Source organism: Seriola dumerili, unplaced genomic scaffold (genome assembly GCF_002260705.1).
Source record: "Seriola dumerili isolate Sdu_G_001 unplaced genomic scaffold, Sdu_1.0 BDQW01000432.1, whole genome shotgun sequence".
Lineage (NCBI taxonomy): Eukaryota > Metazoa > Chordata > Actinopteri > Carangiformes > Carangidae > Seriola > Seriola dumerili.
Window position 1 is genome coordinate 3,215,279 of NW_019174687.1, and position 13,585 is coordinate 3,228,863.

At 40.9% G+C, this 13,585-nt stretch overlaps 1 protein-coding gene across 1 annotated transcript in view; it reads right to left on the reverse strand.

The window, feature by feature from the left end:
• efr3a (EFR3 homolog A) overlaps positions 1-13,585 on the reverse strand; it is a 119,600-nt gene that overhangs the window by 77,798 nt on the left and 28,217 nt on the right. Inside the window, exon 3 of the mRNA XM_022761770.1 lies at positions 466-542. Within this exon, the coding sequence (XP_022617491.1) occupies positions 466-542 (77 nt within the window). The remainder of the gene's footprint in view (positions 1-465; positions 543-13,585) is intronic.

Here is a 13,585-nt window from a genome sequence, read left to right on the forward strand (position 1 = left end):
AACATACATAAGTCACTGACAATGACGTCCCACATTTCCAGATCACTGTCCTGCTCCCCAGAGGATGAACCTTTTAGAGTTTAACTACACCGTGGCCTTTTCTCTAGAGCCGTGCTCAGTTGCACTTTTTCACCCTACAAGTGGTAAAGTCCTTAAGATCAACAATGTGTTTATTATATCACTTTCAGACTGGACGTCATGAACACTGCAGCCTCGAGAGGACACTAGTGGACCTTCCATTTAATGGTAGGTACATATGTAAAAACACACTTGGTGGTTGACAAGGTGCATTTAAAATTCACACCTTATTTTGCCTGTATGTATAGCATTTGAAAAAGTTTAACTTTAATTTGAAAGATGCTATAATCAGAAAGAAATTCTACACATTGGGGGCTATACTGTCCCTGTGTCTTACTGAAGTATCTTCCATCTAACTGAGCATGTGCAGTGCCTGCAGGTACTTACTTTGGGGTCCTCAGGGAAGATGTTGTCCACCAGGCGTTTGTACCTCGGCCTCAGCGGCCCACAGCAGCCACACACTCCTGCAACAAACACCACAGACGTGACCGTTAGCAGGGGTTAGCCTCCTGACATTCTGTAAGTTAGCGGCTGTCGTCGGGTCTGAAAATCCTCCAGGAGGAAAATTCACAACAGAGAAAAAGATGCATGAAGCCTAGACACAAGAAACTAATGACTGTAGTTACTCGGCTTTACAGCATAATGGTCCTGAAAACACTAAAAAGATCTTGAATTTGCTACAAAAATGCCAAGACTTAAGATACGTGTCCTTATTTGTTATACTGGCAGTCATGGGCATTTTTGGTGAATTTCATTGAGATCTTATTTTATATTTTTGTCTTTTCTAATTTAAATTTTTCTATTTTAGGTTTTTTGTGGCAATATTCATCATTCATCCTTCCTTGGTGCAAGAACACGATGTACATTTACCACCAGTAAAACTCAAAGTCAAGCTTCCCCATGTGTGCACAGATTAGCCGAATGTTCCTTCCCGATCAGTGACTGTGACTGTCAGAGCAGTGTGTTCGGTGAAATGTCAGCGTTTTGTGTCTGGAGGAGCAGCAGACCACAACTGAAAGGTCACAGCAGCATTCAGCTCCTCTGACAGACGATCAATGAGGGGAGCCATTTAGCATCAGAGACCAAACTTCACCCAGTTCAAAACAAACATTTCAAAAGAAACACACAGAATCACAACTGGTGCCGTGATATTTACACGCTTAAATGTTTAAGATGTCAATTTATTTGGGTTAAATGAAACACTGATTTTCAGTCGATGATGTCACAAAAAAAATAAATCGACTGCTAATAAACTTAACATAACAACAATAACTAAACTGCCTCAGAGCTTCGTCTATATTTTCCTTAAAGCTCCATATCTTCCTCTTTTCCTGTGTTGTGTTTGAAGTGTTGATCCATAAGAAGATATATCAAGGTTGGATGGTGGGTCCAGGTGGGCGGGGCTTGGGGCATGGCTGAGAGCGGTGACTGCTTTGTTGTGACATCACAAAGTTCCAGAAGTCCTGACGGCTGGTTTTAAGGCTCAGTGTCTGAATACAGGCTGTGTGCATTTCTCTGTGGACTGAGGCTTTGATACTTTCACAGTATTAATATAGAACCTAGACCTGCTTTATAATCAAACAACATCTACCTTTGTATTATATGGACCTATAACTGCCACTACCTTTTGATTATTTTTATGCAGAAAACTGCAACCAGTTCATTGCAGGAACTGGTTGAACTTGCAGTGATTTTTGAAAATGCTAGATTATAAATCTCTGGATAGATCATAAATTTGTGGGATTGGAAAATGCAATATCACTTAATCATCACTAAAAAAGGATAGTCTGTTTAAACACTGCCAATGCAGTATTAAAAGTATTAAAAACATGCTGAGTAGGCTTCCCTTGCAGGTCCACAAATCCTATGTTAACTCCATTCATCATCATTACCTATAAGAGTCACCTTTACCTGCTCAGACGAAAATTAACTTTAGTGAGGTGGGGGCGTTTATTTCCCAAGAGCCAATGTTCAGACACTTTACATAGCTCCCAGTGCACCCATCACCTTACGTAGAAACCTCTCAGGCAAAGTTAGGTCACCTTAACACCTCCAGAGTTTATTTCTTAGCTGACGCGCAGCAGAGTTTGACGGCAGCCCCCAGGAGTGTGGAGATTAATCAACTTCACAAAGGCTTGTATCAACGGCTTGTCGCCAAGGCAACCTTTCCAGAGCTGTGGCTTTAAAGCGTTCATTATGGATTCTGCAATTACCTGCCACATGAGGGCACGCAGCGGCGGGGGGTGGGGGAAGCTGCAGCGCGAGTATTAGAGTGACCGGGCCGGGTTTAATGGAATTCAGCTCTGAATGTGAAGAAGGCAGAGGAACGTTCACAGGAAGTGACTGAAATGTGAGAAGGGACAACAACGAGGCTGCGGCCGGTTCACCTGACAACACGGTGTCACTTTACAGGACGACAATGAGGACACAGTCAGTGATGTGGAGCCACTGAAACCAGGTTTAGCCCTTTGGGAGCTGCAGACGTGGATGTGCTGACGTCACCAGCAAGTGAAGGAAAGTAGTACCTGCTGCAGTTTTTGAAATAATGACACCAGTAAACAAGGACTGTTACAACTACAGCTGTTTGTGAGTATTCAGCACCGATTCTTCTCCAACAGGAGATTTTCTATTTTAAACTTCACTTGAAAACTCTCATTAGGAAACAACAGCTAAGCTAGCACACAAAGTATTTATTAGTTGGTGTTATCTACTCCTTGTGATGGTTTTAAATTAAAACTAAAAAGCTTGAAACGGCAAACATGGTGATGTAGTGGCTATTTGTCTTGATACAAATTCAAAATCCAAAATAAAAATCAAAGGCCACTGATGAATCATCTTGTCCAAACAAAGCCACTGCATTTTTCTTTTGGTTGTTTTATCCAAACACGCAAACAAACAGAACAAAGGGATCATGCTTCCCGCTGTTTCTCCTGCTCTAGTAGAAAACCATAGGTACCAAGTACCCATAGTGTTACCAGAATAAACAAAATACTAGTTAAGTAAAACTAACTATTCTAAACAAGCAAATAATATAAATAAACTAATGACTATCATGAGAGAAGATAATGATAGTAATCCAAACTCAGAACAAATGCATGACTAATTAGAAAAAGCAACAAACAAACTAGTAAACGGCTCCTACAGGTAAAGCGTCAGGATAATTCAAGGATCTGAATACATCAAACAATTCATTCATTCACCATAACTAAAGTGTGATTTCAGCTGATTAGCTGCTGTTATTCTTTTTTTTTTATGCGTATCTGAATTAACTGTGGTGTGATTCTGCATGGAGGAAGTGAGTCAGTTTATTTTGAGGAACAGAAGGTTCGGTACTGGACATTTTGTTGCCATGTCGACGTCAGCCGTGTTAAACACCGATCCACACTTCTTCTTCAGCTTACGCTAATACGGATACATGTTTGCTAAAAATGCCAGCGTCCTACAGTTATTTTGTCTTACAGTGGGTGGTAGCAAATTTTGGCAAGAAAATATGGAAATCTGTTGAAGTGAGCTAATTGCTTTGTGAATTGATCCAAAATCATTATATTCTTAGATAAATGAAAAAAAAACCTACTGAACAAGTAAAAAAAAAAAAAAAGTAACTGGGGTGACCCTGGTTAATTTTATTTTAGGCCAAATTACACCAAAATTATGGAAAACTGACCTTTTTATTTACAACTCACTACCCTCACACTTGAGAAGGTAATCATGCATAAATGTAAACACACACACACACACACACACACACACACACACACACACAGCAGAGTCACAGCATGTGTGTATGTAGACGTTGAAGATGAAGTGAAAACACCTGGGTGGCTGCGGCTCCTCCTGCGCGGGGCATTCAGGGACGGCAGATGGATCGGCCCGAGGACAGAGCGGGCGGAGAGGAGGGTGATGTGACAGCTTTCTATTTTCATCCTCATTACTCTGCCTCTGATTCGCTCCTCCACAGCCACTCAGGGTGAAAAGGAATCAGCCTTAATAGGAGTTTGGTTTAAGTGTCTGAATGAGTGTGCGTGTGCAATTATGATATAATACCGCTTACTGCCTGAAGGTGAACTAAGCTTCTACATGGCGCCAAGAGAAATGGGTGAACCCATCTGGTAACCAAATGATCACATGTTTGTGTGTGTTTCCAAAGCCCAGTGTTTGGGCAGTAATGTCGCTACCATAGACTGTCGATAAAGATGGACGTAGCCTCCATGATGTCACCCACAGGTTTCTGAAGAGCGGTTTTGAAGCTCAGAGTGAGCTGCTCCACCGTCATCATCTTGGCAGTGCCTGACTCCACCCCAAACGCCGAAGTCTCAGCTTTGTGTGTGGAGCTGAGACATTACTACATGCCGGTTTGTGGAAAGCATACGCTCACCCACCGGCTATTTGTAAGTTTTCTCTGCCGCCGTACATAGTTTGTTGCCTGAGAGGGTGGTGTTGATTATCGTTTCATTTACAAGACAAGAGGGTATAATATGCCAGTGACTCAGTATTAGGAAGTGACGAGACAGGCCAGGGCTACCTCTTTAGCATGCTAACTTCAGTATAAATGGAAGCAAAACAAGAGGGTTGCTTTCCACAAATGGAAACAGCTGTTGGTGAGTAAAAGAATGATGTTTGATGCTGAGCTTGCAATGTTTCTTCTAGACTGGTAAGTAAACAGTTGCTAATGCTCATGTTAGCTATGCAGCAATAATAAAACCTAGAAATAACTACGTTGATAACATTATAGAGTTATATAAAAGTTCACCCCTCATGAAGGAGGAAATTATATATAGAGACCAAAACTGTTTTTGTACCAGGCTGTAAACATGTTTATTTCTGCTGTAAAGTTGGACATTTTAACATGGGAGTCTATGGGGACTGACTCACTGTTGGAGCCAGACTCTAGTGGTCATTAGAGGAACTGCAGTTTTTAGAACTTCAGTATTGGCTTCATTTGGACCTAATGGTCGAAGAAGTAGCACTGTTACCAGTCCAACTACATTACTCATTAGCATTATGGTAACAATGCCTATTTCTGAATCAAACAGCTTGTCAGTTAGGATGCTCTTTGATGGATCAGGTAGCGCTGTAGCGTCCACACACACTACATTTTTCCAAGCATTTCTGAAGCTTTATGTAGTATTTTCAGTTTTCTGAAAACTGAAAACACTACTTTACATGAATGGATACTGAAAATAACCATTAGCTGCAGCCCTATATTACAATTACAGTATTTTTGATCATTTTACAACGCTTTGGCTTAAAGTGTAAACCAAATGCATTTCCTATGCTCCCGAGTTGACTGCATTCAGCCTCGGTTAGTGTCTTTGTTTGTGTAGAGGCACCAGTGGAACAAAATGAATGACAGCGGCTCCAAATTACATTAAAAGCCATTCTGGCTAAGAGCATCATGGCTTCAATACTGTAGAAGAGGTGATGCATCAATTTGAGCGTCCAGCTATAGATCTGCAGAGACGGCTGCATAATCACAGCACAGAGAAGGCCTCCGATCGAGAGATTGTGGTGGTCACGCGGACTGATAAATTACACCCCAACACAACAAACTCAGCTGGCTGAGAAAAGGCCATTACAGAGGATCAAATCCATCATCCTGCTGCGACGAACACAAAGGCAGAGAGAAATTAATACAAATGCAGACGCTTACGCAAACGCATGCTCCTGCGTGTACTGACATTTCATTGGAAGTACGTACAAAAGCAGGAGATTCACGGATCTGAACAGGTTTTACAGATAAACAGTTTACATTCACACACACTATCTCCATCTACAGTGGATTTAAATGTCTTGTTAACATCTGTTCTCATCTGAGCTGCACATTGGGTAGAGATTTTTCATCACGGAGCAGCCTGCTGCACAGCCCTGACCAGCACCTGAGTAGAGTACTAACATAATCTTTACTCTTTATTGATTCCCACAGAGGAGACCTGGATGACCATGAAACACACCAAACACTGAATTAATAGACCAAGTGGAAAACTACTGAGAAACCAACAAGTAGCCTACACAACTGCTTTTACCCCTTTATGCTCTTATTTGTATTAATTCTTTTTATCTCATTCTGTTGCTTTATGTTGTTTTAGTGCCTATACCCCCTTTTATTATCCTGCTTACATTGCTTACATCATCTTACTTCTTACTTTGGTCTTCCTGGTCTCAATTTACTGTATGTTGTCGGGTTCTTGTGTTGCTTGCTTCTGCCATTGTTCTCTTGTATGTTTGTGCTTTTATGTCAAAGCACTTTGTAAACCCTTGTTTTTAAAAATGTGCTATATAAATAAAGGAATTATCATTCTTATTATTATTATTATTATTACCACAAAACTGAAAGAAGGAGCCATGGTTGACTACTGCAGTATTGGCCAACATCAGTAATGGGCATGTGTTGACTCTGAATGCTTCATTTAAGACACATTACAGGAAGTTCTTGGAAAGGAACATTTCGTCAATGTCAACAATAATCACATGGCAACGAAAAACCTAAAGATAGAACAACAAATGTTGAAAACTTGTATAAATACAGAAGCAAAATGAATTAAAAAAATAGAATGTTTGGTGGAAGTGTTTCTAAATATCATATAATACCATGCACATTTTGCATTTGACTCAACTGTGACCCAGCGCATTGTATTATTTGTGAAATCTACCAATACTGTTGACATCAGCAGGGATAGAATCTTTTTTTTTTAAATAATAATTTTAGTTCAACAAATTTCAACAAATTTCTAAATTGTTAAATACTGTTCAAACATATGATTATGAATCTGAAATTCAGCTTCATAGTGTTCAATGCTCAGTGCTACGGACAGGGATCAATTCCTAAACCCTACAATTCAATATCTGAGTTTCAGGACAAATATCAGAGCAGTAGCCCACTTTAATATCAACATGGTCTTCAACAAAACGTGACCCAACACAAAGCGAAAAAAAAAAAAAGAAAAACTTTGCCTAAATCAAATAAAGGCTACATTATGCTTTCAATCAGTAAATAAGGAAAATATAAATCTGATCAAACCTTCATTGCCTCTGTTTTCAGCATCTGTTGCACCTAAAATTTTTATCTGTTCGCAGTAAGTATTGAGGTTTGATGCCAAACACTGCAGAGGATGGGACAGGTTAGGTTCGGGTTAGTTAGCTGACAATGGTCGATTTTTTAACTTGAGGTTAAAAGAGAGGTTTGTTTCTTACAGCATGTGTTTTTTTTGTCCATTTCATATGATTTTCAATTCATTTTAAACATTGTTCTAACGATGTTTTTGCTAAGAAGTGCCTCTGTTTGAAAGGTGCTATATAAATAAACTTGCCTTGCAGACTAATTAAAAAAATTGGCTCAAATAAACAGTGTGAATGTGACCAGACGGAGGGTCATCTTCTGACCTACCAGAGTTCAACAGGCCTCGTCTGTTTGAGGCTCGGCTGTAGTTGAAGGCTCCATCAGCCTCAGTTCGAGGCACCTGCCTGTACCTCCTCAGGATCCTCCGTCTCAAGTAAACGCAGAAAGACGGCATGACTGGAGTAACTTTAATTTGATCCAAACTGTGGTCCTCACAGGTCACACGGCGTCAACATGGAGTCTTTAAGTCACAAAGGTACGACTGGTTCTTCAGACCTTCACAAGGTCTTCTTTTGCAGGAGTGAATGCGCCTCAAGTGAGTCGTGCTGATGTTGATTTCACCCACAACAGAAGAGGAGGTTCCATAAATCAACCAGGTAAGAACATCAAAGCCTCAGCAACAACATTGCAGCTTCACCTCCCCACGGATTCCTCCTGCCACAGGTTCTTTAGAAACATCCTCTCCTTGATGGACTCCAAGCTCAGCCAATGGGACGCGGGCTCGGGCTGCGCGTCTGTCAGCGTCCGGGATTACCCCTCATTCTGACAGAGAAGACGAGACGCCGCTGGGTCTAATGTGGGCCTGTCTGCAGCGGCTCGGGTTACTGGCCTCTGTGTTCAGAGGAAAATGTGATCCAGCACAGAGACGACGAAAAAACCTAGAACCAAATGGGCCTCGAAGTTTCTGCGGCTTCACGTTCTCAATAACCTTGGAAAATGTGCTCACAGGAACAGAAAGATAAGTGATATTAACTCTTTCATTTACAGTAACTAACCTGGCTCCCGTTGTCTCTCTGCAGAAGCTTAAATCTCATGTAAAGAAGGAAACTCTTTCCTCTCTCACATGTGAAAGGATTAAAAATTAACATTATCATATGTTGTCATAAGTAAAGAGCAGGTTATTTGCGAAATTCAGATTCATTTACACACACCAAAGCTTATTTATTCTCTACATTACAGAGCTCGTCTTTTCACTGAAATGTCACTCACAATGCTCCAGGAAAACACAAAACCTAAAATCACATGTGCCAGCTTTAGTTCAAAAATATGGAAAGAGGAGTAGTTATTGTAAATTTAGGCTCTAAATTTCTACACTAATCTGATTTCAGGCAGTAAACCAATCTCTAATGTAAAGATGGAAAACACCGTTAGTGTTCAGTATTAACCACCTTGTGGTTGTATGTCTCCACCAACCAGTCAAGTTGCAGGAAACATGGTCACAACCTCCCTTTTCTGTCCAGTTACAGCATCGAATAATGGCCGGCGTATTTGCAGAACATTCTGATGTCGCAGTGAAGTTGACCTTTGACCTTTTGAACATCCTGTTATTTGTCACCCTGAACTTTACCTTAGACCTTTCACCATCAAACTCTTAGAGGTTCATCCTTGAATGTTGATGCTATATTTGAAGAAGTACCCTCAAGACATTACCGAGATATCACATTCACCAGAATGCGACGGACGGGACGGACGGGACGGACGGGACGGACAACCCAAAAACATAATGCCTCCGGACATGGCTGTCTCCGGTACATTGGAATCCTTAAGTATTTTAAAAGCAAGTTCTCCAGTACTTTAACTCAAACAAAATTTGACTGAACAGCGTTCACCTGTATTGGAGTCATATTTGACCAGGAGGATCTATATTTTCACTTAAATAATGAGGCTGTGTGCCTGTCCATGTTTGATGTGCCTCAGTGTCAGTTACTGTATCTCTGGTTCATGGTAATAATCTCTTTTATTTCCTTATAGACATGTTTTAATAGTTTTTTTCATTGGCTGTCATAAACACTGTCTCGCATCAAGCCTGCACACAACATCCAGTTATTCATTAAGAGTAAGAAGTGATCATTATTACATCTATGACCCTTCATACCAAAAACGTTCACTTTAATAAAAGCAAAAAAGACTTTTTCTATGGATAATTCAACTGCATGTAGACAATTCACATCAAGTCAGTCTAGATGCTGATAGTTGGTTATATTTTATGTCTCCAAAACTACTTCCATCTTTCCTCCAGACGTAAGTATCCACACAGACGGCCACAACCACACACACGCACCGCACCACAAGTAAATCTCACCTCCAGTAGCGCTGTGTGCTTTAATCTGCACCTAAACCGTCTGCGAGGAGCGTAATCTACAAGATTAAAGAGCGCCCTCAGCCCTCCTGATTAATTCCCCGGCCTTTGACGAGCAGATGAAAGCCATAACGCCGTTCTCACTCCACACTGTCAATCTGTGGCCTGACAACATCGTCCCCACACACAGAGCGCCTCTTGTTCGGCTCAAGTCTTTGGAGAGGAGTGTGCGAGTGAAGCTACTTGTCGTCCAGCAGCAAAAGGCTGAAACATACTGTAGTGTGCAACTCTGAAGGTGTTGTAGATCCGAGTCGGACCACAGACGCGATATAGAGGCAAAAAAATCTACTGGAGTTACAATATCATTGTACATTTTATTACTGGGCGTAGGACGCAGCAAACAATTGTTTTCATCATTAATCAGTTATTTGTTTTGTCAATAAAATGTCTGAAAAGAGTGAATAATTTCTCTTTCCCATGGTCCTAGGTGACATCTTCAAATGTCTTGTTTTGTCTGATGAACGGACCAAAACCCAGACATGATCAATTTACAATCATATAAAACAGAAGAGCAGTAAATCATCATTATATTTAAGAACCTGGAATCAGGGGTATGTTAGGAAACGTGGCGATAATTTGATCAAAATAGTTCCCGGAAACAAAACCCACTGAAACACTGTGTCGTATTTCAGCTATAAAAATTAAACTTGACCCAGACTGAAGTTCCCAGACTAAACCCACACAGGACTCTGGCTACAGGAAGATCAACTTCAGGTTTAAAAAATGATCCAACTTTCCACATCCATCTCCAAAATGGCCACTGTTGCTGTCAGAGCCACAGTGGAGCAGTAAACATGATGAATCACGACTCCACAAGTTACAGAACAAAGCCAAACTTCACCACTTAAAACTATCACAGTGATGGCTGACGAACGAGAGAGAGTCTCCTGATAATGATCCGCGGCTGTGAGTCTGTGCCCGTTTGTTGTATTAACACATTCATGCATGAATATCTGTTAAACACACATGCAAAAAAAAAACCCTGTTATTTATGCGTTTTGCAAATGGCCAAAGTGTTTGCTTGCTTTGAAAATCATGGCCCTGAATGGCTGGTGGGCTCATTGACTTGCATTACCACATCCTGCTTTTGAACCTTGAAGGGTGCATGCACAAAAACAGATGATGACCCATAAAATTTTCCCCCCCCCCCCCGTTGCTCTGCCTCAGCCCCGGCCAGACGGATATCTAAATTTATACTGCTTAAAAATCGCCTTTTGTTGTGTGAGGCCTGGAATTCTGGCCGGCTTCAGCAGGCTGTCAGCGGGATCATCTGACCAGACCCGAGATTTCACAGCAAGGAAACTCCTCAAGGTCTCTTTTATAGTTTAGATTCTTCAACAGAAGGTGGACTGAGTGTGCAGTAACACAATGTTGAAAATTATCACGGTTGGACAGAAAAAAAAAAAAAAACCTGGAAGCTTTGCTATGCAACTTTTTTTAAAAAAAACATTGGCAGCTCCAGAGAGAGACACATATGCTAAGATACTCTGTACTTCAATTCAATTCAATTCAAATAAAAAGGACTGTAACTTTCTGGTTAGTTGCACATTGAACCAAACACTAACACTGAACATTTATTCATCCTGTTTGAAGGTGAATCCAAAACCTCCTTGAAACATCTGCTTCCATCAAGTCATCCAATCCAATTCACACAGGCCAGGTTAGGGGTCAAGGCTGCTTTACATTTACACTCGAGGCATTAAGCAGCTGCCTGTTATCCAGGTGATCAACAACAGTGGGGGGGGGCCAAGGACGCTTGGGAAGGAGTATTCCCTTTAAACTACACATCTGTGTATTGTCTGTACACATTGTGTGTATTCAATAAAGAATATTCAAGACCATGTAGTGGTATCAGTTTGTTGTAGACAAAGTCTTCCTGTCATGAAGACGACACAGTCTTCAGCTACAGTGCTGGCATTTGTTAGCTTTCCATTCCAAACGGCCACACAGTACACTTACCACCTTCGTAAAGTGTCTGTGTGTTTGTTAGTCAGCAGCATTACGCAGAACAGTACAGGACCGATTGGCACCAAACTTGTGGATGGATGGGGGACGGGCCAGTGACAAACACGTTACATTTTGAGGCAAATCCGGAGGATTTTTTTATGAATTTGAATTTGTGTCATGTGAAGCCTGGTGTCTGCCGTCTGTTGTTGGTCTGTGCTCCCTGAGTGAACTTCTAGTTCCTCACGGACTCATTCCAATGGACTATTCTCTCAGGACCTGTTTCTTGGCCCCGTTTGAAAACTCCTATTTTTGATTTAGAACATTAGCATTGCTGCTGAACTGAGACTGGCCATCACAAAACAAACAGCAGCACTGATGATTGACTCGACTACTCAAAAGGTCATTTTGAGTATTTTATGCGCCTAAACCAAACTAAACTACAGAGGCGGCAAATACAAAAAGAGTCATATGAATCATTTTATAAACAAACTGCTGCAATTTTGGAACCCACTCAAAATATCATCCTGCTGTTAGGAGCATCAGGAAGGACATTACAAAAAATATATTTTGTCTTTTTATTGCTTTTTGTCTTTGATCTGAGGTCATTGCTCTGTTGCATATTTACTTACTATTTACATGAGCTGGAACAATCTCCACAAGATAAAATCCAGATTTAAATCTCAAGAACTCACCTAAAGTATCTACTGTATATTGCACTCACCTTTATCCAGCCTTGGGAATCATGGAGTCGACAGTTCTACCCGATTCTTCCCTCACGCGCAAAACTATTTTCTCAAGTTGACTTTACTTTTTTGCTGGTGAACATATATTAAGACTACTAAGATTTCATGTCTCTTATTATAATATAGTACCTGTTCCACTTTGAGCCTCAGACAGAGGTTATTCATTGACATTTCCTATTATTCATACAGTAAAGGGATTTCAGATGGATTAGAGGGCATCAGATATTGTCGTCTTGAGCACATTCACCTTCCCTGTGGCACCGCCTTATGAACATTTAACCAGCGATCAGAAAACACTCTGCGCCTCGTGATAAATGTGTTATGTTCAAATTGAATTATGATCCAACTGTAGATAGTGGATTTGTTGCGGAGGCGGTGGAAGCTCAGTATTTCTCATTTAAATATTCATGCAGGGTAGACAAAGGGAGGAAATGGAAACTGAATCAGATGAAATCCCAGGTTTCACATTTCCTAGACGGAGGAGGAAAAACGCAGGCGGTGGAGGAGGAAGAGGAGGAGGAGGGTGTCGCGAGAAATTCAAGCTCTTTGGAAGCGCTCAGGTGGGAAGGTATGACGTGGTGACACAAGTCCAAAATCTTGTCACCGCAAAAAGACAAAAGGATTGTTTCTCTCGAGCACAGTGAACTGAAATAACTGCACAAAAGGTGAATTACTGACTAAACAAACTAATGTTCTTGTAAGAATTATGTCAACTCCTGATAAATTCACACACTGAGGAAGCAAGTCAGAAGCAATACTGACATTGTAGTTGAAGGTTTCAGGTTTTGGCTCAAGGAAAAGAGTTCATGTACACTCTTGGATAAGAAAAAAAAAAAAAAGAAACCCTTTTATTTCTTGGTGTATTTCAGTGTGTCACTGCCTGGCAAAGGCCACAGCTCCACAAAAACATGTTGGAGTTGTACAGAATTTATACAAAAGGAAAATGCTTTTCAGGGTTTTTGCTTCTGGAGACGCTTGAGACATCTTCCTGATTCACTTGATATGTGGATGTGGACGTACCAATAAACTCAATGGTAAAGAACATTTGTAATACTGGACAATGCACAACGCAGCCTGGATAACAAAACAAAAGATAGATACTGAGCTCTTAAATTTCCCCAAAAGGGACGTGCAAAATTGCTGTATAAAAGGTTCTCGAAATGGATTCCAGTTGTTCTGAGAATTATTTTCTGGGTGTGAATAATACACCTTTGCATTCTTGCAGAGCCTCAGATGGTGTGGAGATGATTTTCCATTGGCAAATCATGGTTAACACATTAATGAATGCTTAAAGCTATCTCATAAAGTCCCCAAACAAACCAAACCCCAGGGATGTTCTCC